General features: G+C 45.6%; 1 protein-coding gene across 11 annotated transcripts in view; it reads right to left on the reverse strand.

Annotated features, from left to right (window-relative positions):
- Nucleotides 1-8133: 8133 nt before the first annotated feature.
- The window catches only part of MGAT1 (alpha-1,3-mannosyl-glycoprotein 2-beta-N-acetylglucosaminyltransferase), a 45594-nt gene continuing 26256 nt past the window's right edge, over nt 8134-27471 (reverse strand). For 10 of the 11 annotated variants that reach the window (XM_080992881.1, XM_080992882.1, XM_080992876.1 and 7 more), the window contains one exon: nt 8134-13031. In XM_080992881.1, the coding sequence (XP_080849007.1) occupies nt 11603-12952 (1350 nt within the window). In that variant the 5' untranslated portion in view covers nt 12953-13031 and the 3' untranslated portion in view covers nt 8134-11602. Of the gene's footprint in view, nt 13032-22521; nt 22547-27471 lie in introns of those variants that run through there. The other variant, XM_080992878.1, reaches the window with a different exon arrangement.

Below are 27471 nucleotides of genomic sequence, written 5' to 3' on the forward strand. Positions count from 1 at the left end.
GCAGCCCGGGTACTGTAGTTCGGCCAAAGGCGGCGCCTCTCTTCGCCGGAGTCGCTCTGTTCCCCGCCGGAACTACAACTCCCAGAGTTCCCTGGGAAAGAGCGGACCCGGACTAGCTGAACTAGTTTTGGAACCGGTTTGTGTTTGTAGTGCGGATGCCGAGAGGCGCAAGCAGCGACCAACGCCTTGGAATGGGGCGGGGGGGGGGGGATGCGATGAGGGTTTCAAAATATATATTTTCCGGAGAGCTGAGCGGCCAAATTTGCATGGCCGATTGTGGGGTTTTTTTGGTTTTTTTTAAAGTTGTGATTTTGTTCCTGGAGGCTTCATGGAGCCTGGAAGGAACGCTTTTGTTTGGCAGATGTTTAGAAAGTTGACAGGAGTTTTAATCCGTTTTTAATCTATTGTTTTAATGGGGGGGGTAGTTTTAAATTATTCTATAAGTTTTTTGTATATCGCCATCCATCCGCAGATCTCAGGGTGCTTCACACACACAATATTAACGATTAGGGGGGAAAAACACAAAATATGTAATAAAAATATTGTTAGTTTTCCTTATTGATAATTTTACTGTTTTGTTCTGTTTTGTAAACCGCTTTGAGTGTTTTGTTTGTTTGTTTTGAAATCAAGCAGTGTATAAGTTATATAAAATAAAAGAATGAACAAACATTTTGAAATAGATTTGTCGTGCAAGCCTATGTATGACTACTCGGAAGTCAGCCCCGTTGAATTCAATGTGATTTAGTCTCTGGGATGTCTGTATAAGATGGCAGCTGCAGGCTGCAATTCCAAAGATGCTTACAAAGGCGCTTGGTAGGGTTTACCTCTGAGTAAACACGTGCAGGATTGCTGCCGCCCTTTGCACATTTACCTGGGCGTAGGCCCCACTGAATGCAGTTGGGCTTCTGTATAAGCATGCATTCAAACGACACTATTAGGATTGCTGAGGACTGTTCCTCTGCCTGCTCCCTTCCATCCTACACCTTCAACAACACCTAACCAGACAGACACCTGTCAGATGAAGTTTTCACCTCCACTTCATTTGTGTGCTGGGGTGGGGTGCGGCTTCGCTTGCTGAAATTATGTACATCAGTAAGCATGCAACAGTAGTCACACTCTGGGAATGGCTTTGACCCGCTGGCTAAACCAGGTGAGGGTAGCTGATGGGTCTCAAACCCTCCATGAGTTAGGACAGGGGTCAGCAACCTTTTTCAGCCGTGGGCTGGTCCACCGTTCCTCAGACCATGTGGTGGGCCGGACTATATTTTGAAAAACATAATGAACAAATTCCTGTGCCGCACAAATAACTCAGAGACGCATTTTAAATAAAAGCACACATTCTACTCATGTAAAAACATGTTGATTCCTGGACCATCCGCGGGCCAGATTGAGAAGGCGATTGGGCCGCATCCAGCCTCTGGGCCTTAGGTTGCCTACCCCTGATCTAGGAGGTGGAAAACACTGATCCTAAACCTTCACTGCCTTGTGGATATAATCATTTGTGAACCCCGAGGAAAAATTCATACCTGCTGGCTTGTGGGACATCTTCAGGAGAAGAAAGCGCTAAGGAGTAAACCCAACACAAATTAGGAAGGGAGTCCCTAAAAGGGTCAGAGGTTGCCTTGTACGCCTCCTTCTGGCAACTCCTGCAGGCAAACATGTTTCTTTCCTTTCCTTTGAACCACATCAGCAAGACCAAGAGTGGGGCCTTGTTATCAGGGCATCCCAGGACCTCCATATACACTGCCCTGGCTTGCAGCCCAGGGAGGTCACTTCAGTGATGCAGATGCAGAAAAAGCAACAGTTAATGAGACAGCTTTTGAATGCATAGGAGAAAGGTTAGTGAGATAAGGTGGTAACTTGAGGCCATTTAAAAAGAAACCGTCCTTAAGAAAGGGAGGCTGCCATGCCTGTGAGAGCGCTGTTATGAAAGGGCACATCTCCTGTGCTAGACATAATTTTAATACTATCTCTCCCCAGGCCAAGGAATCCCGGGATTTAAAGTTCTGTAAGGAGAGCTGGAGGCCTGTTGCAGAGTTAATGGCACCATCACCGAATTTAAACTGCAAGAATTCTCTGAGCCTGGGAAACAGTGATTTGGTATAAAATCTCTCCAGGCCTTCCACTCTGCAAGCAGCTGGTGAGCTTAGAAGCACTCAGGCACAGAATAGGCAAAGATAGCCACTGAAGCTCAACATCAAAAAAACGAAGATCATGGCCACTGGGCCCATCACCTCCTGGCAAATAGAAGGGGAAGAAATGGAAGCAGTGAGAGATTTTACTTTCTTGGGCTCCATGATCACTGCAGATGGTGACAGCAGCCACGAAATTAAAAGACGCCTGCTTCTTGGGAGAAAAACAATGACAAACCTAGACAGCATCTTAAAAAGCAGAGACATCACCTTACCGACAAAGGTCCGTATAGTTAAAGCTATGGTTTTCCCAATAGTGGTGGTTGGAAGTGAGAGCTGGACCATAAGGAAGGCTGATCGCCGAAGAATTGAAGCTTTTGAATTATGGTGCTGGAGGAGACTCTTGAGAGTCCCATGGACTGCAAGAAGAACAAACCTATCCATCCTTAAGGAAATCAGCCCCTGAGTGCTCACTGGAAGGCCAGATCCTGAAGCTGAGGCTCCCATACTTTGGCCACCTCATGAGAAGAGAAGATTCCCTGGAAAAGACCCTGATGCTGGGAAAGATGGAGGGCACAAGGAGAAGGGGACGACAGAGGACGAGATGGTTGGACAGTGTTCTCGAAGCTACCAGCATGAGTTTGAGCAAACTGCGGGAGGCAGTGGAAGACAGGAGTGCCTGGCGTACTCTGGTCCACGGGGTCACGAAGAGTCGGACACAACTAAACGACTAAACAACAACAAATCTTGCAAATCTTGCACTGGACTCCGCCTGACTTTGGCAGCAGTCTGCATAACAAAGTGATCTTTAATGAAATTGCCTCAAGAGCCACCAGGTGGCAGCAGACACAAAGGAACGTAAATCTGAGGTGGGAAAGGCTGAGTTTTAAACTTCATGCAAGTTGTGATGGATGGAGAGATATTCATGTCATTTTTGTACTGAGATTCCTGCATTGCGAGAGGTTGAAACAAATGACCCTTGGGGTTCTATGATTCTATTATTCCCCTCACATCATCCTTCTGCCAACACCCCCCCCCCCTTTGTGTGGAATTCCTCTTCCAATCTGTACACACGATCATTTAAAAAGAAAGTACTTTAAAAATAAAAATCCTGTTTCTGCATTAGGGTGCAAATCCATGCAGACTTAATCGATCCATTAAAATTCATTTGATCAACCAAGTAAGATTTATTTAACAGGATGACTGCCCTAAGGTGGGCTGATTTGCCTGTGTGCGACTACACTTTGATTCTTGATCTTTTGCACTGCTGACGTGTTTAAATTAGCAGAACTTTAAAAGGACCTGTTCAGTTTTACATTTTGACAAATGCACAAGGCAAAACACTCTTGAGCAGGCTGGTTTAAATGACGTTCCTTTGACTTCTGAATCGCGCTCCTTCGATAGCTCAGCTGGTAGAGCGGAGGACTGTAGAATACTTAAGAACAAGTCATCCTTAGGTCGCTGGTTCGATTCCGGCTCGAAGGACAATCTGTTTTGCAGAAAGGCCGAAGGTCGGCATTTCCAGTGAGGGCTGAGAGAGATAGCTGCTGCCAGACAGTGTGGACAACGCTGAGCTGGGCGGACCGAGATCCGGTATATTGTATAAGGTTGTATTTTTCCTAATCACTTCGGGACAAGATTCTAGTCCACGGTGATCGACACTTTTCCTCGAATTCTGTGCCTAGTTACTCAGTGAGATCGCTGTGGCTTCTCCAATGTGCGCTAGCAAGAAAAATCTGGCATTTTCGGGTCCATGTGCTCAAAGCAGATGAGCAGAGAGTCAAAAAACTAAAGGGAAGAAAGTAGAAGTGGGATGTATAACTTAAAAGAAGTAGTAGCCAATGGGGTGTCCCAAGTCCACAGACCAACCAATAGCGTTCGCTGCTTCCGTAGGAGTTTGCACCCAATAGCGTGGCTTCCTTACAATTTCAACGAGCCAATCGCAGAGCTTAGTTCCAGTTCTGTACTTAAGAATTTCCCCAGAAGTTCTATTCCTACCCTTGTACTGTTTTTACCATTGTTGTGGTTACCCTTCTTGCCCGATCCTTTGCGTGGGCGCCCTGCCAGATGAAACGTTCTGCAGACTCGGAAAACTTGCCATGCTTTTGTGACCTTTTGGTTCCAATAAAGGTATTATTACCCGATCGTGGCTTTTGGAGTTATAGTACTCAAAAAAAAAAAAAAAGAAAGAAAAAAAAAAAGAAAGAAAGAAAAGAAAAGAAAAGAAAAGAAGAAGACAAACAGAGCGATCTTGTGCATGCCTACTCTCGAGTAACACCCATTAGTTCAACGAGCATCTCCCCTCGTTGCAAAGCTCACACGTGCAACCCAAACCCACGATCAGAAAGCAGAGAAATAGATTTAAACTTTCCTTATCTATCTGTCTATCTATCTGTCTATCATTGCCAGAGAAACATGTGAGATCTGACCTAGCGGAGCCTAACAGTTAAAGGTATTTCTGGATACCAGGTTCTCTGGTCATAATACCTTTATAAGAAAATACATTCCAGTGGCGGGGCCTTTTTTGGGGGTGGGGGGGGAAGACTTTTGATTCCTTCAGTGCACTCTGATCACCTGTGAATTAAATTGAGAATGCATCGGAAATTTGGTGGGGCATTTGGGGAAAAAAACACAATGTCCTTCGAGCCGGAATCGAACCAGCGACCTAAGGATGACGGCTTTTCACACTCTACAGTCCTCCGCTCTACCAGCTGAGCTATCGAAGGAGCGCACTCACTGCTTTTAATCACAGCAAATAAGCGCCTCCGCGATCAGTTTCGTTTCTTTGCTTTTCCGCCTTCCAAATTCCACATTTGTTGACTCAAAAGAAAAGATGACGTTGAAGGCACGTTGCTAACGCTAAAGCAACGCATTCCAGCCACGTTCTGTAAAACTGACCAATTTAGCATGGAGGGGGAGGCAATAATATATATATATATATATATATATATATATATATATATATATATGCTTTAATATGTTTTAATATTTTAACTTTTGTAATGCTTTAAAGCATGGGTGGAAAATTTTCTGGATTTTTACGGTTTTATCTTTTTGCAAACACACACACACACACACACACACACATATATATATATATATATATATATGCTTTTTGCAGACAGATGGGAATTAAACCACGCTCGTCGTCGTGCAGCTGGTCAATGCTATCCATGTAGACTCGGAATCTCCTGAGTGTTCAGAAGGGATTACTCTCAGATTAATGCGCGCAGGGTGGCAATCCTGCTAATCGGACTGGGCGACGCGGCTGCAGGGCGCGAAGGACAGGCGCAGAGAGAGGCACAGGAACGTGTACAAATGGGCGCGCGTGTGCATATCGGTAGGCGCGCGTAACGTGTGAACCTGCCTTAGTGCGTGCGTGTGTGCTTATGCATATTTGCCGCTCAGCTTTCCAAGCAAAATAGCTGCCCTACCCTGGTGCTGCCACACGGTGGCGGTAGGTCAGCGGCGAAGCTGGATCACGATATGCGGGTCCGATTCTGCCGCCGGTTCCAACTCTGACGCTTGGAATCTTGATACTTTCCTCTGCTGGCCCACTTATATTTCAATTTCTATTCTATTTTATTCCCACCAGCGAGATTTTCGTGGAGCCAGACTGGAGATCCCAGGGCTAGAGTGTGAGGGTGCCTAAACTTTGGAATTCCCTGCCTATTGAGATCAAGCAGGCACCTTCACTATACTTTTGGCACCTGATTCAAAGCATTCCTGGTGAGACAAGTCTATGCAGATGCTTAGATAGTGGTGGCAATTTTAATACGTTTTAATATTTTAACTTTTGTAATGCTTTAAAGCATGGGTGGAATTTTTTCTGGATTTTTCTGGTTTTATCTTTTTGCAAACAGCTATGAGGGCTTTTTAAACAGTCAAGCAGTGCATAACTTTTTATGAAATAGAATAAATGTTGTTTTTGTCTTTTGTTATTAAGATTCTGGTTGCCTGCCCTAGGTGACTGGCTGGCTGTTTGGACAGGAGTTGCAACTGGGGAAGGATGGGGGGGGGGGAGAGGGAAAAAAGAGCAGCCCCCTCTCCTGAACTGTCACTGAAATGCACAGAGAAAGGAAACAAAACAATTTGCTGGAAGATCCAGCAGGAGCCATTCCAGGAAGTTTTGCTGTTGTTGGCAAAGCATTCACAACCTGCATCTGTTCCCTTTGCATTTTGTTGTGGGGTGTGCGTGTGAGAGAATAACTGCTTTTAACTTGAAATGTTCTTGATCCCCTTTGCTGTTCCTTCCTGGTACAGAACAAGGAACTCTTTCCCTTAAATCACAGTTGGTTCTCTCTTTTATAACAGCAGCAGGACTCACCTTCAGGCCTAAGCCTGTTTTCCTCTCCCCTTCCCTCCCCTTTCCAAAAACCCATTTGTCGTATCCTGCAGGTATTTCATGGACAGCTGCCACATCTTCTTAGGCTACTGCAGGTCTTCTAGAGAAACACCTGAAGAAAAACTGGCCAAGTCAGATGCTGCCCCAGGTTTCATGACTCTACTGCTGGTACTGCCTATGAAAACACAGTAATTCCCATTTGAAATAAAGGAACACCTTGGAACACAAAGAGATCTGTGATCCAGGGCGGAAATCAGTTCCTTAATTACAAATGGCAACCCTGTCAACTTTTGAATGGGTGGGAGAAAGCCTTCTTGTACACAGAGTCTGGGAGGCTTTGAGAAGAGAAACTGATTTCATGATACGAAAAATGCAGGTTACACCACCTAACAAATCCAGATGTTTGCAGAGGTCTAAGCACCAAAGTTTCTGCTTAAACATACACTTTCAAATGAAGGGAATCTTCTTGTTGTTTTAGTTTTGACAACTGGATTAAACGACAGACTTGCATGTATTGGCATATTTTGCATAAGCTCCTGATCGCAAAGAATGGAAGGTTTTGTATTGCTTTTTGGAAGAGAAGAGGTATATATAAAATATACCCATGAAGTTATTCAAGCACTTATTCCCATTCCTGTGATGCCTCAACTGGTCTGCTCTGCCAAGGCCTCTTGAGTGTTCATCAGGAACTGCCTAGATATCTGGGCTTGTCCAGCAATATTTCCATTTTGGTCTGAAGTTGCTGTCCATACTACCTCTTATTATCAGTGAAAGCCTTGATTTTTGCAAATGTTCATATACTTTTACATTATATTCTTGTAATACGGGAGCAATCAGCACGACACAAAATGGAAATTACAAGCCTTTGCAGGTGCTAAGAGATTTAGAAGGGTAAATATTCACCTTAATGCCCTTGTTACATTCAAACTTATTTTCTATAAACACCAACTTTGTTTGAATACCTATTCAGACATTCCAACTCTACAGTTCTATGATTTGGAGAGCATATGTCAATACATTAAGTGTAAATACGAATAGATCTATATTTATTGTGACTGTAGATGGCAATTCTTCTTTTGTTTCATTGTCCCCTTGTGCATGTTTGTCTTTTCTTAAATAGATTTCCAGTGAAAAAAGTATATGAGAAAGGAGCTACCCACATAGCTAACCTCAGCATGTAGCCACATGAGTGAGAAAGCTGCAGGTTTTATTCATGTTACATCACATTTCAAATGTCAGTGCCAATTATACAGATGCCTCTTCCACCTGAGGCGTATTTACTCAATAGGAGGATGGAGAATAGGTTAGCCAATGGCTCTTGTTAGCAATGTTAACTAGGTATGTAAGCTCCATATTCAAAGTATAATGGAGCTGTCAGGTTAAGATGTATGCTGCCTCTGGACCCATTATGCTGCCAATGAACAAGAGGGCAGGTGTAATAAATCACTATTGCATCCCGCTTCTGAACTGTCCAGGAGCAACTAGCCAGCCACTTTGGGACAGAACAATGAACTAGATGAATCTTTGGTCTGAACCAATAAGGCAACGCTCATTCCCTGCCTGCTCCCCGCCAGACCTTTGTTATAGACTCTCGTGAAACGCTGAAGAATTGACACCGAGCGATTCTGCAAGATCAAAGACACAAAAGACAGGAGCTGTTTGAAAAGGACCGGCTTTTATTTTGCTGTGGAAAATAAGTTTTTGCATCTTCAAACATTTCACCAATTGAAATTCGGACATTAAAAACAGCGTCTCTCTAGCAAACACCTTAAAGAGTTCAACCACCCCAAAATTTCACAAGCTTTTACTTTCAGCTGGAATTTCAAAACGGACCGTTCCAGGAGCGGAAAGGGAGCTTGGGAGAGAAGGAGGGAACTGAAGAAGCTGGCGGATTCTCCCCGACTGACCCAAAACGTTCTTCCGGGGCCAATGCCATCTCAGCTGATCTCCAGTCCCTTCACCTGAAGCACTCTCTGGGAATGGAAAGGGAGGTAGTAGCACTGTGAGCTAGGACGTTCACACAAAACACAGACCACATGCCACAAGAAAGAGTTCAGGCCATAGATGGCTTGGATGGACAGAACTCTGCCATCCAAAACAATGGGTTGGGTGGGAAGGACAGAGAAAGTCCTCAATGTCAGGCCCTTGCGTTGGTGTTAAAGGTAGAGTCAGTTCCCTAAAAACAGTGTCCCATCCACTGGCTGAATCTTCAGAATTCTACAGGTGGGTGATAATAACAACTGCTGCCTGGACAGGAGGAAGAAGGGTAGATACACAGGCAAGGTGAGCAACTGCGGTAAAAGGGGGAGGATGGAGACAGCTTCACCAGTTCTCTCCTTCCCATTCTAATTCAGGGGCCTTTGCTTGTGCCCCTAGAGACAGAAAGGGGAAGCATAGGGACAGAATGTGCTCCTCCTTCCCCCAACCCCAACTTTACTAACTGCCTTTCACTGGTCAAAGAGGTCATCTTTCAAGGTGCTTCCTTCCCTGCACTGGAGATCAGTTTGAGTCTAGAAATGTGAACCCCAGACTAAAGAGTCCTGGAGCTACTCCTCATTTTCATCTTGATGTCTCCCTGCCACCCCCAATTCAAGCAAATTTCAAAGAAGGGTGTAGGACCTACTGAGAGTGCAACTCACCATCACCGCATGCTCTCTTTCACCCTCCTATGGTCTGTCAGTGAGTTTCCACAGGTACCCATTCAAGGGGAGAAGAGAAGGCCTTTGCCTTCAATGGAGAATCTCCCATTCATAAGTGAACACCCTTTTGAACGGAATATTTCCCCCCCAAACCTCACCAATATATATCCCCTCACAGAGGTTCCTCCTCTGAGAGAAACCCAAGATGGATCACCCTTTGAAAAAGAAAATAATAATCTCATGATCAGGGTTTTCAACAGAAGAGACGTCTTTCTCTCACGATCCCAGTAGCAATACTGCTTTTTCAAGGAAGTACCAACGAAACATAATTAAATAGATGCAACAAGATCATTCAAATGCGGTTCCCCCGAGGCATCATCTCCTGTTCTTCCATCTGCACCAGCTAGGAAAACAAGAGATGCGGAAGGAAGACCTCCCACACCCGTTTTGCTGAACTTGGCCGCAGGAGAGAAATTCCTTACTGAAGTGGAATTCTAAAACAGAGACAAGGGGCCGTATTCAACTAAATTGTGGAACCAGTGAAAGCCAGCAGAAGGATCCCAGCTAGCGCAATAGGACTTTCTCCCCTCTCCTCCCCATGCCCTTTCCATATCTGCTTCAGAGGGTTAGGAGAACCCACAACAGCACACAGGGATGGAGGAGGACAGGGGAGATCATTCTGTTGGACCAGAAGAAATAGTTGCACTGGCAGAACAATGTCCTTAGTGCTATATTGAATACAACCCCGTATTTCTTTCTTCATTCACCATGGAGAGTTTGAATAGGTTTTTTTTTATAAAAAAAAGACAAAAAGTAATACAGCATCATCCAAAGAAACAAACAAAATACTACCCTTTGGTGTGGTCTGAATTTTGGCCATATGAGGTCCGAAGCTCCTTCTCCATGCTTACTTTATCTAGTGGCTCTGGAGCAGCTCAGCAGCGCCTTCTAGAGGCAAGAATGGGGAAAGAAGCTTCTGCACCGCTGAATAAGGCTGGGCTCCTCCCATGGTGTGTTCTGCTGACTCGGGGATTCTACCTCTGCCCCGTTGCTCCCACAGACCTGGTGGTGGATCAGTGCTAATGTGACAACCAGTTGCAAGAAATGCTACTGAGGGATAAGCCACCTCTGTGGTGGGGCTGAATTTAGGGACCGCCCCTCCCCCCAAAACCCAAGGCGAATTAAGGCAGCCATTGGGGACAAGTTTCCTCACTCAACCTGGGAAGAGAACATGGCATCACGCCAGAATTAAACCAACCTCCTTTTAAATGTCATGTAGCTAGTTTATAATGGTGGCTACAAAACATAACTGAGAGCAAATAGATGCTCAAGATGGTACCATTTCTGACTAAGTGGGGGTTATGAATGCTCCTTCACACACGTCACGGAAAAAGCTAGCCCAAGACCTTCTCCTGGACATGCTAGCCTGGCACATATAAGGGGAATTTCATGTGGGTGAGTTTTCAAATTTAATCTCCCACCTGCCATCTGAAATGGTCCAGCCCGTCCGGATTTCAGTCGCCGTAGCTTACAGTAAGGACCAGCTGACAAGAACCTCCTTTGGCAACCAACCACATCTCCCCCCCCCCCCCCGTGCCACCGTTTCCTTATTACCCAGGTAAAAACAACTGGAAATTTAGACACTCGCCTCACCTGAGCAATGCTCACATCGCCTTTATCAGTGCACGCGCCTTACCTCCCATCGAACACAGTTCAAGAATGAGTTATTCAGAAGACCCAAGTAAAAATGGCCAATATGGTCAATAAAAGTGGTCCTTCTAAGGGACTCACTGAACGTCCAAAGGAGTTTCCTGTTTGCAATGCTAGCATTCAACTATGTCCAAATGAGAAAGGAACAGGCCGTCAAGAGGGGAGAAAAGGCCCTCATTCCCTCCCTATTGCTCAGGCCTGCACAAACTGCGACCCATCAGGCGGAATGCAGCGCACCAGCTAGGCAAAGCGACCTACCAGGAGGTCAGCAATTTTTTTGCTTGCCTGCATACGTGGAACAGGGAAGTTATCAAGCCATGTTGGGTGCCTGCAGAACTGCACCTGGCTTGCTGGGCCGCAAGCTGCGCAGGCCTCCGTGAGCTCAACGAAGCTGGGAAAACCTCGATGGGTTGCTGCTTTGGTTTAGCATGGGCTTTGACCTCAAAAACACACCGACTTGGAGAAGCCACCAAGGATCTAATGAGTGAACAGACCACCACATTAAAAAAAAAAAAGGAGAATAGGCACTGGAGGGTAGAACGGAGAGAGCACTGGGAACGCTCCACCTCCCCCCCTCTTTGGGGCATCGGAATAACCCCCGCAACCCCGCCCCTCCTACCCCATAATTTTAAGTGCACAAAACCACCCTCATCCCTGGAATGCACTCGAATGCCACACAGGAAAAGAAAAATACAGAGTTTTGTCCCCGCCCCCCACTCCCAACTCCAAGCACCCCTTTGACAACAGGGTCCAACATGCTTAAGGGTCGTCAGCTGCTAACTCCAGCTAGGATCGTAGCCTGTCCAGTCCGAAGGAGGTGCTAAGTAAACGCGGCGGCCTCTGAAGAGGAAACTGACAATGCCCTGGTAGCCGGCACGGGGCACTCCGGACTTGAGGTCGTCCATGACCCCTAAGGCCTTGGCAAAGGCCTTGAAGGAGTCGCGAGTGGTGTATTGCACTCGGACAGTGCCCAGCTCCCGGCGCTGGTTACCCTGCAGCTCCTCGACCCGTAGCTCAGGGGCCCCGTAGACCTGGGCTAGGAATGAGCGCTCGTACTCATCCTTCTTGAGGTAAGAGAGGTCCATCTGGGTGAAAGGCACGAAGCGGTCGTTGAGCTTAATGAACTTCAGGTACTGGTCAAAGAACTGACCGTGGCTCACGCCCTTGCGGCCAAACGTCATGGTGCGCGACACTTCGGGCCTGATGCACGAACGGCCCTGCCGTTGCTCAGGGTGTCGCATCCAATCATCCCAGAAGGCCTTGGGCCACTTGGGCTCCAGCTCGTCCCACAGGTCGGACAGCAGAAGCCAGCCCAGCCCGGGGAAAAAATCCGTACGGTAGAGGAGCTCTGGGTGGTTGGCGTCCACCATCTGCTCCTTGCCGTTGTCGTTCCAGGCGGAGAGACACCAAAGGGTGGGGTCGGCTAGCAAGAGCGGAAAAGCGGCCTGGAAGTATTCAAAGAAGTCTGGAGCGACTTCCAGGTCGTCTTCCACCACAATGGCCGCCTGGTACTTGAAGTTCCGGAAAACCTGGCTCAGGGCCCAGCGATAGTGCCGGGCGATCTTGTAGTAGCCTTGGAACTTGCGGTGGTCGGTGGGCACAGGGATGTCGCTCAGGTTGGGCTGCTTGATGTGCATGATGGCGTCTCCATAGGAGGCGATGACCCTGGCGGTCTCCTCGTGTCCGCAGTCCTGGCTCACGATGATGGGGAAGCGCTCCTTGGAGGGGCGGTAGTGCAGCAGCTTGTCGAGGCAGCGGCGGACCGTGCTGCGGTCGCAGGCAATCACCAGCACTGGCAAGACGGCGTCTGGAGAGATTTGGCTGCGACGGGGCAAGGGGGCAGCTGTCGAAGGCGGGGCGGAGGACGCAACCGAGAGGTGGAGCCTTTTGGCTTCAGTAGCCTTCCTCCTGTTCCAGAGAGCACTGTAGCGGTAGATTTGATGCAGGAGGTCCTTCTGGCGCTCCAGCTCCACCTCTGCGTCCTGGGCCAGTCGGATGACCTCTTCGGTGAGGCGGCTGTGGTCAGAGGAGGACTGAGGCCGAGTCCACAGGAAGAAGAGGATCAGGGCGTTCCAGGCCACAAAAAGCAGCACGCCCCAGAGAACCAGGTTGCTTTTCTTCAGCATCCTTCACAGGCGCAGGCCCCCACCCTGTCTTCTCGTGCTCGCTTTCCCCTCCAATGGGCGTCACAATACCACCATGGACCTGCACAACAAGTAGGGGGGAAATAAAAGGGTGTTAGGGGAGGTCACAACATGTTCCATCTGTTTCTCTCTTCCTTCCTTGCCCTCAGTGATGTGGGTTTTCCAAACACTAAAATCCTATGCAAATTAGTTCTGATACCTTAGAGAATGTACTAATTTATCACGTTTATTTTGCTTGCATTTAGTAAACAAAAGTTGTTGGTTTTTTTTAAAAAACAACAACATCCCATGTTAATTTTTCCCAACACACTACAAAAGTTTGACCTGATATATTTGAGGAGATGAAAATCAAAGCCTTCCTTTATCATCATCATCATCATCATTTATTAAATTAATGTGGTTTAAATGTTGCATTATGGGGGTGGGGGAAGAATTACTGGGAGAGACTTACAGTTAATAGCATGCAATTTCCTTATACTGTTCAAATTTAAGCAAAAAAACAGAGGTGCTGAAAACTGTTGACACACTAATCCATTTTAGCAATCCAAAGGCTTGTGCATGATATGCTGACTATCTCATTGCCAGAGATAATTACTTGAAAAACAACAATTACAACTATGAAAACTGCCAAGCTTGCATAATATTGTATTTGCAGTTGGCATCTATTCATTATTTTTTACCCCACATCACTGCTTGCCCCCTACCAACCCAGACTATTAAAAAGATGATACATGCAATGTTTAACACAGATCTCTGAAGGGAAGGTGCAATTCTGCAGTAGGTAGGAGAGATTTAATGGGCCTGCGCTCTCAGTGCTTTCCAGATATTTCAACAAGAGAAACATCAGAGGTATATTCAGTCTCGATTCATCATCTACCTTCCGCATCACTTTTACTCTGAAGTCCACTCCACCTTGCTCCCTTGCTCCATGTAGGTACCACCATTCATTTTAGCAGTACTAGAGAAGGGCAATGGAAGCAAAACAGTTATGCTAAACGAAAGCAACAGGCATGCATGCCTGAAAGTTTGGGCTACTTGAAATACAGAACTGTTGCAAGGAAATAAACACAATGTCAGAGTCATTCTGGCAAGAAAACATGGTCACGTCAAATCAAAGGCCTACACAATCTAGCTTGCTTGGACTGGCGCTAATTGCCCCATAAATATCTATTTGATAAAGTCCAACAGGGCTCCTATGACCAATCACTGAGAACCATCGTTTTGCAGAGAATAGGAGTCAGCTGAGGGCATGGTCCTGCCCAGCACAGAGATTCTACTGCTTACTGTAGACAAAGCAGCTGTACCAGCAAGTCCAGAAAACGTTACAAGCCCACATACTTTTTTTTTAAAACTATGTCAGTCATTTTGTAGATTAAGAAAGACTTTTGTTAAGTTCCCTGTCTGGGCATTTGGAGATGATTCTTCTGCCACAGGCAATCAGCTAAATGAGTATTTGCATGCCTGCAATTACAGTAGCTGGTCTACATTGCAGCATTCTTGAAAATAAGAAAACTTTAAAACAGGGCAAAGTCATACCCTCTAACATTTCTCCACTGAAAATAGGGACATCCTAAGGAAAAGCGGGACATTCCAGGGACATCCTTGGAAAATAGAGACACTTGGAGGATCTGAGCAAAGTATCTGAATTTATAGCGGGAAAACCACAAAGAATACAAATGCTCCATGTAGCAGCTTTGGGACAATCATTGCTTCTTGCTACAGTCTTGTCCCCAGTTGGGTAGAAGAATCTCTGCAGGAGACTGGAAGCGATCCCAACATCTGCCCTATAAACACCCTCCAGTTCCATTCTTTTCTGAATTAAAGTGTGTTTAACAGACCAGGGTGGGGTGGAAAAATCTCTGCCTATTTTCAATGGCAGCAGCTGCCACCCAGGGTTTCTTGGTTTTGTGCCCTACACAAACTCTTTTCCCGTTCTGTGCACCACCCAGAAGAGACCTGGAAACTTAAGGCACATTTCTAGTCATGCTTACTCAAAAGTTAAGTCCTGCTGATTGGAGTTAGGACAGCCTTAGCATCTAATGCAGGGGTGGGGAACTGAATCTGGCCAGCTTATCTCCCCCACCTGTGGTGGGCCAAATTTGAAAGGTGGGTAGTGCTGGCATCACAATGACACCAGATGACCACTTTTTTGCCTGCAAAACACTAATCAGCTAATTCTTCATAGGAAATGTGCCCCACACTCTGCCCCACAGGCTGAATTAGGCCCAACAGGCCAGTTTGGTCAAGTCACACCCTCCTGCCCTAAGGCAAAGCTGACCAACAGGCTTAAACAACGAATTAAGGCCTTCCCATCTCCCCTCATTCCTTGCTGAAGGCCGCCATTTATTTTTAAAGTCCTTGCATGCTGTGTTTCAGGGCAAGGCTATCCACAGGCTGCGTTCAAAAGATGAGCCAAGCTATACGTTTTTCCAGCGTCCGCATAAAACAATTCAATGACAAAATCAAAAATGCATATTGCCATTCACTGCTTGGGTTGGGCAGAAGAGAAACACACTTCTTTATACCCCCAGCAAGCCTTTCATCTCCACCAACCAGTAGAAGCGAACATAAACACTTCTTTTGACAATAGACTTTTGGCAGAGGGAGATTAAAAGCTTGGGGGGGGGGGAAATCTCCTTTCCCACCACTAGGCAACATCCCAAATGCTGGGGAAGAGCACATCAGTTATACCCCTGCTTAGACTGAACGATTCACTTTGCTGAGCAATTGTGCTGCACAACACGTGCCGACTGGCCTGCTGTGTGTGTTTGGGGCCGTGGCCTTGAAATCTCGTGCCCCTTCTCCATTCAGTCTCCATGTTCCTTTGCTCAGCACAGTCCATTTTCACCACGCTTCTTCCTCCAGAAAACCTCAAGGACTTGAGTTCAGAACAAAGAAAGTAACATGAGCTTGTTGCGCACAAGACAATTTTGTAGCACTTCCATTTGCATAATTTATTTGGAAAGCAGAATCCGATCTTTTGGGAGAACAAAGCGCGGACAGCTCTCCTTTCAGGGCAAAGAAAGAGCACAATTAACTTCTTGAGGAAACCACAAAACTGAATGGAGACTACCCAAGCACGGCACGGACTGGCACAAAGCCCAACCCAGCGCTGCGGAGCCATGACTCGAGTATCCAGCAGCAGTTTGCTACAGACCAGGGTGAATCAAAGCCAGGTCTGTCTTTCTTTGGCTGCAGGTATTGCCACCGCAGTAAGGAGGGAAAGAGGAAATATTTGAGACAGCTTTCTAACAGTGAGTGGCAGCCTTTATTAAAAATGTAAGCTCTTGAGAGAAATCTAGAACATGCAAATTTATTTTATTAACCAACCAGCTGATCAGTTAAGAAGTGGCTGATTATCAATCAGGATTCATTTTGTGGTAGGTGGCCCTATTACAATGCACACATTTGCTTCTTTGGGTCTCGGATAGTGAGACAAAGAAACAGGGAGCCCTGAAATCACACCCCTGTCCATTGAAATTCTGCTTAAACTCCTTGCTAGGGTGCAATTGCAAAAGCCTTAAGGAGGCTGCAATCTGAACTCTGATCCAAGTGAAACACTTTCCACTGGACCCAAGTCCTAAGCAGATGACCAACTTAGGCACACCTAAGGGTGCACAGTTCTATATGGAGGGGCTTGAGTGCTGCTAGACTCCGGATAGCCAAAATGGTGACCTCCAGATGTTGTTGAACTACAACTCCCATTGCCCTTGAGCACTGGCTATGCCAACTGGGGCTGGTGGGGATTAAAATCCAAGAACATTTGAAGGGACCCTTGTTGGCTACCTTGGTACTTGACTATTCTACAATGAACCAGTGCTGCCATACTCAGCAATGAACCTAGTCATTGAAACCAGCAAACTCAGAATGAGAAAGAGAGCAAGGCCCTGCCTAACCAAGATCCCTCCTGTAGTAAAGTTATATCCACAAGTTCCTCTGTGAGCAACCAAGGTTCAGATCAGCCTCTCTCAATGACAGTAGGAATTTTGGATACAGCCAGTAGTCATCTTAAGCACTACCTTGGTAAGTAGAAATATGGGGATATAAATTCTAATAATACAACGCATTTCATGAGTGGGTGTGTGCAGAGGTAACGTGAAAAGCGAACTGCAAGCTTATGAAAGAAGTGTTTTGAGATCAGCTGCAGCAGTAAGAGTTTCAGAGTAGTAAGTAAAGCTAGTTTGTTCTACGTGTCAAGTCTCCAGTGGCATCAACTTCAAGAGTTCGTAGCGGTAAATTATCGAGGGCTTAAAAGCATCCCTGCTCATAATTTGCTTGTCATGTGGTAGGGGAACAGCAGCCATAAACCTAGTTATGGGAAAACAGAAAATACTGGCAAAAACCACACAGCATAACAAAGTTGATAGCATATATTACCTATGGAGCTGAAGGTTTCATGAATGTGAGGTTGCAGATAGTGACTTTGTGAGAGGCATACCAGTATGGTTCAATAGGCTTTCATCTAAACCTTCACACTTCATGCTATGGGTCTGTGGTGTGAGTGACCTGCAAATCCCCCCGATTTAACCCCCCACAACTCTGCAGCTGACCCCCATAACCACTTGTCCCCTTCAACACTAATCCTCAATCCTCTAATCTTCTTGACTCCCTTTGGCCCCTGCTGCTTAGCAGCTGCATGGGCAACCTTCTTAATCCCCACTCAGTAAGAGAACCAGACATATACATTTAACATTGCAGGGTTGGATATGGACTTTGCAGCCAGGCTTGTGCAAAACCTGGCTATTCTGAGGCCCTGGAATCCCACTTAATAGCCAGACTACTCTGAGGGAACCTCAGCTTCTTACAGGAGACGACAATCGATATTGACTGGCTTGCCCATATACAATTTGACTCCTGAAACAAATAAAAATGCCCTGTGGTGGCCTTTAGCTTGTGTGGTATGCAGAAAAAATGGAGAGGCAATTGTTTAGCGTCCCTGAGATCAAGGAAGGCATGCAGAAATTACATTTAGGTGCTTGTCTGGTGTCCCTCTGTGCTGCTCAGCAGAGCTCTCAAGATGTTTCCTTCAACATCTGTTTAAGTCAGACAGATTCCTAAAATGACCACCTCTTGTCCAGGCAGGGGTTAGAAAGACCACAGTCAGGATAGCAAGCACCCAGGCGGTACAATAAAGAATTGAATCTGCCAGAGGATATGAGATGATGATCTTAAGGAAAGGTTCCACAGTTTTCATGGGTAAGATTTTTTTAAAAAAGCAGACCCAGTACTTGAAAGAGACAAGCAAGGCAGAAGCACCAGTGGATCTACACCCAGCAACACAGATCTCTCACTCCCTCTCCTCCCCTTCAGTAGTCACTGCTTTCTTCCAAACATTTGGCAGCAGAAGCTGTGGCCCTTGGGACCCAGACACAACATGTTAACTATCCAAGAAGACTGCAGAGGAATACAGAGGGTTTTACTGGATCAGATCCAAGATACATGAAGCAGGCTAGTCCACCCACAGAGTGAAGCAGCTTAGCATCAGTTTCTTGTCTGTGTTCTGGAGAAAACTGGATGGTCTGAACAAGTAAACAGTGGTTTGCCTATTGATGACACCACATCCCCAGATGGCTTCAGTCAGTGGCACTAAATACAACAGAAGATGATACTGATCCCTGTGGAATCTCACAGGAGTAACAATCCCCTAGCACTGCCTTCTGAATTCTACCCTCCATGTAAGAGCAAAACTGCCACAATATGGTATCTCCAATCACTAATCCACAAAGGGAATCTGGAAAGATAGCTTCTCTATGAAACATGGTCACACTCCCCCATACAGCCAAAGCAACCATGGTAGTTTACTTTATTGCAACAGTGGGTGCTAAAATCAGACTGCTAAGGATGTAGAGGGAGGGGAATAGCTTCACCTAAGAGAACCTGGAATGACAGATGCTGAAAACAACCAGTAAGTACTTAAGGTCATCAGGGTCCTTCAAAGGTTTAAGGAGGGGCAATGATTGTGCAACCACTGGTGCCCCATACTCTCCTATAACGTTGCCCCTTTCCTCATTTGAAATAAATTGAAATTCATCCAAATAGCAGCAACTCACTAAAGCTAAGGCGATTTCATGAACAGACTCCAAAGTAAGTGGCAGCGGAATGGAGGCAAGTGATTCAAGTGCAAACATGCTTGGCAAAACTGGTGATAGTGGGCTGCAGATGTCTCCATGCAAAGATTGCAACAGCAATCTAACCACTTGGTGTAGCTCCTTAGGACAACATGACAAATAGGCTTCTTTGTTACCAACTCTGCCTACGCTTTCTAAACCACATTCAGGCTTATCCACACTTACCTTTCTTCTGCTCTTTCCAGGCAAAGTCACACTTTAAAGCTCTGTCCAAGCCGCCCTCCCCCGCTTTTTTTGCTTCAGCACTTTCACAATGAAAATCCACACTTTAAAGCTTTATTGAAGTAAACAGCAATCTACAGAAAACCCGAACTGATACTAGCTTCGATTGAGTGCTAAAGTATGGCTTTTTATGGGGGAAGCTCCGGGGCAAAAAATAAAAAAAATGCTTGTACAGTGGTACCTTCGGGTTGCATACGTTTCAGGTTACATACGCTTCAGGTTACAGACCCCGCTAACCCAGAAAGAGTGCTTCAGGTTAAGAACTTTGCTTCGGGATGAGAACAGAAATCGTGCTCCAGCGGCGCGGCGACAGCAGGAGGCCGCATTAGCTAAAGTGGTGCTTCAGGTTAAGAACAGTTTCAGGTTAAGTACGGACCTCCGGAACAAATTAAGTACTTAACCTGAGGTACCACTGTACATGGAGCTTTTAAGTGCGGACTTGTGCCTGGAAAGAACGGGGCAAAAGATAAGTGTGAATAAGCCTTCAGTCAGATTTTCCTTGAATAGTCTACCACTTGCACTCTTGCTGCCATCCCAACTGCTTAATCTTCTACAGCTCCTCAAAAAACGAAGGAGCAGCCTTTGTTTTAGTCACTGGACTAAAGGAGCAATAGTCAGCCACCCATGTTGATACCTTACGCTAGGAACAGACCAGCAATTTGACAGAAGAGCTTGCAAGGTCTGCAGGAAAAACCCAGAGAGTAGCATGGAAAGCCAACAGATTCAACTGCTCCTGGGGCAGACCATTTCAACAGGTCCCCTGCGGAAAACAACTACCGTATTTTTTGCTCTGTAAGACGCAACAGACCACAAGACGCACCTAGTTTTTGGAGGAGGAAAACAGGAAAAAAATATTCTGAATCTCAGAAGCCAGAACAGCAAGAAGGATCGCTGCGCAGTGAAAGCAGCAATCCCTCTTGCTGTTCTGGCTTCTGTGATAGCTGTGCAGCCTGCATTCGCTCCGTAAGACGCACAGACATTTCCCCTTACTTTTTAGGAGGGAAAAAGTGAGTCTTATAGAGCAAAAAATACGGTAAATCTTGTGATACTGACCTTCACGGTTTATGGCTAAGACACCAGAAACAGCTCTCATAGCCTATGCAAAACCCAAAATGAATCTATGACTGGTAGAATGTGTAGAGCTCAAAATACACTGGCCTCCTGGTTATTTTGGACTGCACTAGAAAAGAAGAATGAATCGCTTTGAGGTGGTTAAACACCAAATTTGAGATTACATCTGCACAGTCAATCAGGGAGTCAGGCACTATGAGGGGTGGAATGACGACCAAGCCCCCAGGCTGTCCCCTGCCATACAAGATAAATGTACTAAATAAAATCCTCTGCAGGACAAGGTGTCTGGTGAGAGTGATAGAATCTTTATAGGTTCCTCCTCTGCTTCCACCACCACTACACTGATGCTAGACCAAATACCTGGCTGGAGAATGTAGGACAGTCGCAGGGTCAGCTGCCTCATCCCACCAGCTCTGTGATCCAAGCCAGAGTGGCTTCATTATCCAGGATCAAATGCTGAATTACCGCTGTTCCTTTTAAGACTGATCTGGCATTTAACAGGAACAGGCAAAGAGAAGCTGACTTGGCAATTAGAGTCCCCAGTAAAGGAAGTAGAGAGTAAAAAGAGAAGTTTGCTATTTGCTCAACATCTCCTTATCTCACCTGGCAAGCCCAGCCAGCACTGCCAAATCTCTGTCACAACACGCACATGATAAATGGTGACGCCCTATGCTATGCCTGACTATTCAACTGAAGTTGCACCAAACATGCCTATAATTTGAATGGGGATCTTAAAAATGAAGCAGAAAAACAAAACTAAAGTGGGACAGTCATGGAAGGAAATCTACCGTATTTTTCGCTCCATAAGACGCACCTAGTTTTTGGAGGAGGAAAACAAGAAAAAAAATATTCTGAATCCCAGAAGCCAGAACAGCAAGAGGGATCGCTGCACAGCGAAAGCAGCGATCCCTCTTGCTGTTCTGGCTTCTGGAATAGCTGCGCAGCCTGCATTCGCTCCGTAAGACACACACACATTTCCCCTTACTTTTTAGGAGGGAAAAAGTGAGTCTTCTAGAGCAAAAAATACGGTAGTTACTTCCCACCACTGGCCACCCAGTTGCAACGATTGATCCCACAGGAACACATTGCTAAAAAGGAACAAGCAGAACACAGAAGACACCCCTGCCCCCCCCAGCAACAATACCCTCACTAGGGCACTCAAAAGGTACTGTACTCACTCCCAGCCTTGCACCAGTCACATACATGATACTTGCATTTCTTCAAGACAGCCATGAGGATTATAATCTCCAGTGCCTGGATTCTATTCCAGAGTGCATGTTCTGAAAGTCTGCTCAGGTATTAACTGCATAGTATAAACAGCTCTGGATACAACTTTAGAGGGCCTCATGAATCTGGCCGAAAACAGTTGTGTGCTTGGATGCCAGACTAGGCAAGTGTCATGCAGAAGAACAGGTTTGCTTTTCACTGTTTCAGAGGAACTGTGTTCGCCTTGCTAAAAAACTGAGGGCAGTTTAGAACAGGAAGTTGTGTTTTTTCCATATGCCTTGCAAAAATAAAAGATTAGTCAGGAATTTAGAAGCGGGTTGGGGAAGGATATGGCAATACAAAAGAGAACTTTCAGCAGTAGCATTGTTCTTCAAACATTACAACACCAGTGTCAACAGAGTCTGAAGAGAAATTCCCCTAAATGTTTTTAGTGACGTGGGCACTGGCAGAATTAACTTGTTGGCCTGAGAATGAAGAGGGCCTGACGCTCTCACAAGAGCAGCCACCTTAAGAATGAGCCAGAAGTAGAAGCAGCCACACATTTCTGATTCAGCAAAGCAAAGAGAACAATTCCATCTTTGCACTCCGCAAAACTGAAGACTGCATATATTCTGCATTCCACCCATGGATGCCAGAAACAACAAGAGAAAGAAGAGGGTTGCCTAAATCAGCAGAGAGCAAGTCAGGAAAGAGCCTTGAGTAAGGCAGAGTTGTCAAGATGGCATTCCCAAGCACCACCACACACGCTCATCTTCTTCCTACATCCCTCTGTGACAGAACACAGAAAGCTGCCTTATACCAGGTCAGACCATTGGTCTGGTCTGCCTAGCTTAATACTAATTACTCTACACCAACTGGCAGCAGCTCTCCAGGGTTGTAGAGAGGGGTCTTTCTGAGCCAAACCTGGAGATGGCCAGGGACTGAACATGCCATCTTCTGCTTGCGGAGAATGTGTTCTTGCCACAGCACCACACTCCTTCCTTATCTGCAAGGCATATGAGATCCAAGTCAGCTTTAAAGCAGATTATCCCAGCAGCACACTGATCTCAAAAGCCAAGTTCACTAAGCCACTGATATAAATGAGGAGAAAGTCCAACTGTATCTGTCAATGTCTTAACAGAGAAGAAGCACTCATATTCCTGCAAAGCCAGACAACCGTGTACACCCAACAAAGAAGCGCAAGGCCTGTAAGACATACCTTGCATCCAGAATAGGAATTATGCAAATTGTCGAGTTGAGTTGCATGATTTATTCCAATCCCGTTACTTCTTCCTCTTCTTCTTCTTCTTTTTTTAGAATGTTGATTGTACTAGCACGGGCAGCATGGTGGAAAGCAAAGAAAGGGAGCTGTGGACTGAGAACTATGGACATTTCTGGTACGGGCTTTTATCTGCCTAGGGTCTCATTTTTATTTCCCAATGGTCACTGAGGCACATCATGTGCAAACAAACCAGAGGGTGATGATGGGAAGAGAAGGCTTCACCATCCATGGGATGCAGTTGTGGGTTTAACCTTTAATAACTAGCAATACTTAGAACTTATCTCAAGACTTACTAGTCAGTGTTCCAGCTCTTATTCTACAACTTACAGCAAGCTGTGCTGTTCATAACCCAATCTGCTAGATCAGTGTTTTTCAACCTTTTTTGGGCAAAGGCTCACTTGTTTCATGAAAAAAATCACGAGGCACACCACCATTAGAAAATGTTAAAAAATTTAACTCTGTGCCTATACTGACTATATATAAAGTAATTCTCTTGAATAGGAATCAAATAAACACAAAGAAAGTATTTTATAATTACTTTATTATGAAATAGTAAGTAAACAGAAATATGAAAAATTATAAAATACTTTATTCAGTGCGCAACCTGGGCCTGTTTGGCTGAACACAAAGCTGATATTCTGGCTGGAATCAAAGAACGTAGCTCTTCGTCAACAGCTCTCAGTCTCTCTCTGTATTTAGTTTTTATAGCAATCATGCTTGAAAAGCTCATCTCACACAGATATGTAGTGGAAAATGGGAGCAATGTCAAAATAGCTTTGTTTGCCAGAAGGGGGAACTCCTTGGCAGTATCCAACCAAAAACTGTCCAAAGGTAGATCAGCAAATCTTAGCTTGAAACCACGATTTTGTCTCAGTTCAGTTAGTTCCTCCTGCTCCTGTAAAGTCATGTCCTTTCCACCAACTGATGCTGAGCTATAAGGGTCCCTAACCCAGTCAAGGCATTCAGTGGAGACTGAAGAGAAATAAAATGACAACTTCTCCGGTCCTCCTGGTGACTCGAGTCGCGACGTCTTCTTCTCTCCGCTGCTGCGCACACTGTGCTCGGGCGGGAAGGAAGTCGGAAGATGATGTCCTACTGTGATAGGTCCAGGCTGGAGTCTGGACCAATCACAGCCCGGACATCAGAAAAGTGGAGGGTGTCCCCCTGAGGAGCGCCAATCGGCGCCCCTGCTGGCCGAGGGTGGGGTCAACCCCCCCCATACCCAGGACACAGTCCGGCGCCCGCCTAGTGGGCGAAAATTAGAATTTTTTTTTAAAAAAAAAATCTTTCAAATTTTTCAATTTTTCCCACGGCACACCAGGCAACATCTCGTGGCACACTAGTGTGCCGCGGAACAGTGGTTGAAAAACACTGTGCTAGATGAGTGAAATTTGAAAGAGTGTCTGCATTGTTACCTGTCGTCTCCCGCATGTACTGGCACGAACTGGTGTTAACTTTCGGTATCTTTCCTGGCACCAAATTTCTCCTTGTCAATCTTCTCCAAATTCTGAACACTGTATTTGAGTTTTTGCATAACAAATAAATGGGTCGAAATAAATATTCTACAGGTTTGCATTTTTCCTGGGGTAAAACAGAAAGAGCTTTGCTATGAACACCAAGGCAGTAGCCATAGGAACAACAGCTCAGCAGATGCTTTGCATAGAAGAAGCTCCAGGTGCCATCCTCAGTAGCTCCAACTGAAAGGCAGCACTAGGAAAGATCCGAGACACTGGAGAGCTGATGCTAGTTTGAGTAGACAGCCCTGGCCAAATAGACCTTTGGATGGACTCAATGTAAGTCAGTTTCATATGTTCAAGAGAAAGGGAAACTAGGACACATGAAAAGGAATGGAACCAAAGATGGAGGACAAGGGGCAGCTCCTAAGTAGTAGACGTCCTACTCAAGGGGGCCACTTCAACTCAAAGTCATTTTATATTTCTTTAGAACAGTGGCTTTTGTACTGCAGGAAAGATTGGGTGGGAAGTAGGTGGAAAACCTGGAAGAGGACAAAAATGTCCAGGGAAGAATATGACTGAGAAAACTGTACCCTTCCTCTGCCTACCAGCCAAGAGGATCCTCTCTGAGTAATCCTGGACTGAGGGATGCCTTCTCTTAAATTTACACCACCATCCCAATCAGATTTGGGAAAAGTAGCTTTAAGAGGGGATCACATAGGTATCTTATTCTACTCCTTTTCTAATCATAGAATCTTACGAGTTAGAAGGGACCCAAGGGTCATCTAGTCCAACCCCCTGCAATGTATGTCACGTTGAGTGTCATGTGTCCTTCACAGATCTTTGTACTGTGCTGAAGGGCTGCTGTGCACTCTACTGTAGAGCAGAGGGTTAGCATTGGGTAAGCCGAGGCAAGGGGCAGAATGTAGGGTAAGCTGAGCAGGCAGGTTCAAAAAGTTTGCAAAGCCACCTCAAATGCAAGAATATAAAGCAAGTTCTTAAACTGTTGTCCTGCACTACAACACTGGAAACCACAGAAGCATTAAAGCATCCCCTTGTGCCAGATTCAGAACAAGCACTGAGAAAGGGCCAAATTACAGAAGGCAGGAATTAGAAGGCAGAGAAGGGACAGGGAAAGAGCAACAAAGGGAAAGGGGGTAATGTCTAAGCAGGGGAATTCTACCCAGGTGAAAAAACATCCTCTAAAATGGATGGAGAACCTCAGATGTGTAGGACAGATCCCACCTCTTTCCATTTCAATTCTAGGCTCTAATCAAAGTTGTCCATTAAGATAATTTAGGGAACATATGTGGAGAATAAATTTAGAATTCCTCTAAGGAGGCAAAAAAAGGGGAGGAGGGATAATCCTCCCCCCCCCCCACAACCAATAAAAATGTTAAGAGCCCTAACTGTATCGCTAAAAGTCCATCCACTCCAGCAACCTACTCTCACTGTAGTCAACCAAATGTTTATGGGATGCCTCCAACAGTGCCCTCCCCACTTGCAGCTTCCAGCAACTAGCATTCGGGGGACTACTGCTCCCAAAGCGGTGGAATAACATAGCCATTGAGCATAGTAGCCACCAAATTTGTCTATACTTTGAGCAGGAGTTTTGATTTTTTCCCTATAGGTTTGTTTAATAAGTAAGGGGTGAGAAAGCAACAGTTATTCTATGCAAACATATGCAAGCTTGCAGGTAAAGCCCTCTTGCTATTTGACTTCAGATTCACATCCTATATACCTTAGGATCAGGGCAGCTTACACCATACTAAGTATCAGTACAGTCAAATACCATCAGCCCCATAACTTGAGCAGAATTGGCCTGTTCCCTTCCCCTTCAGAATCCTCAAACAGGATGCATTTTAAAGAGGTGCAGCAGCAGCAGCACAATCCCAATTACCGTTAGTCTCCTTCTGCCAACTTCTACTACTTTCGTGTGTGTGTGTGTGTGTGTGTGTGAGAGAGAGAGAGAGAGTGATGGTGGTGAATGACCCCTTGCCTAATGCAAAATTGTTGCTCCAATTCAACTTCCCCCTTTCTTGTCTTATCTTCCAAACACTCCTTCCTTTCCCAATTACTTGACGAACTCCACTGACCTCAGATTCTGCTTTCCAAACAAGACATCCTCTATAAAATTAGCATGAGGACTCCTCATGCCCTAAAAAACCCACCGCAGAGCAACTCATTCTTTCCCCACTACTAAAATGAAGTGGGATGAAGTTTGGATTGTGAAAGATGTGCTTTTTCAAAATGTAATGTGTGCCAGGTCTATAAAACCTTTTAAAGGACCTTCAGCATGAACACAAATATATACACAGAATATACATACCTACAGAAGCTGCAAAAGTGATCCAATGTCCCCAAGGGATCTGGATTTTATTTGTCACTAGGGGTCCAGGGGCCCTCAGTGGCTAGGTGTGCCCATCAACCTCTGTTCGTGCATCTACAGTGGTACCTCAGGTTAAGTACTTAATTTGTTCCGGAGGTCCGTTCTTAACCTGAAACTGTTCTTAACCTGAAGCACCACTTTAGCTAATGGAGCCTCCTGCTGCTGCCGCGCCGCCAGAGCACGATTTCTGTTCTCATCCTGAAGCAAAGTTCTTTACCCGAGGTACTATTTCTGGGTTAGCGGAGCCTGTAACCTGAAGTGTATGTAACCTGAAGCGTATGTAACCCGAGGTACCACTGTACTACAACCATACCTAGACAGTGATAGCTTTGGCTACAGTGGTCCATACACTGGTAACCTCACAATTAGAGTACCGCAATGCATTGTATGTGGGGCTACACTTGCACCTGGTTTGAAAGCTCCTGCTAGTACAAAATACAGCTCTTCTATTTCTTTGTTTGCTTTTTCTATGGCACCTCATAAAATAAATTATCTGGGCATCTTTATACATATTGCACTTGCACTGAAAGATCTGCACTGGCTGCTAATAAGCTACCCAGTAAGTCCGTATTTTGTTATAAACACTTAAAACACTAAACAACTTGGGACCAAGACATCTTGCGGACTGCTTCCCTTGGTTCAGACCAGACCAAGCCAGGAGTGTTAACCCCTAAGTTAAGTCTTTGAAGTGAAACAGGTGACTGACAACATTTATTAACACTGTAGGCTATGATTGCTGTGCTTGCAAA

The sequence above is a fragment of the Podarcis pityusensis genome, assembly GCF_964106645.2.
Source record: "Podarcis pityusensis genome assembly, chromosome: 2".
NCBI lineage: Eukaryota > Metazoa > Chordata > Lepidosauria > Squamata > Lacertidae > Podarcis > Podarcis pityusensis.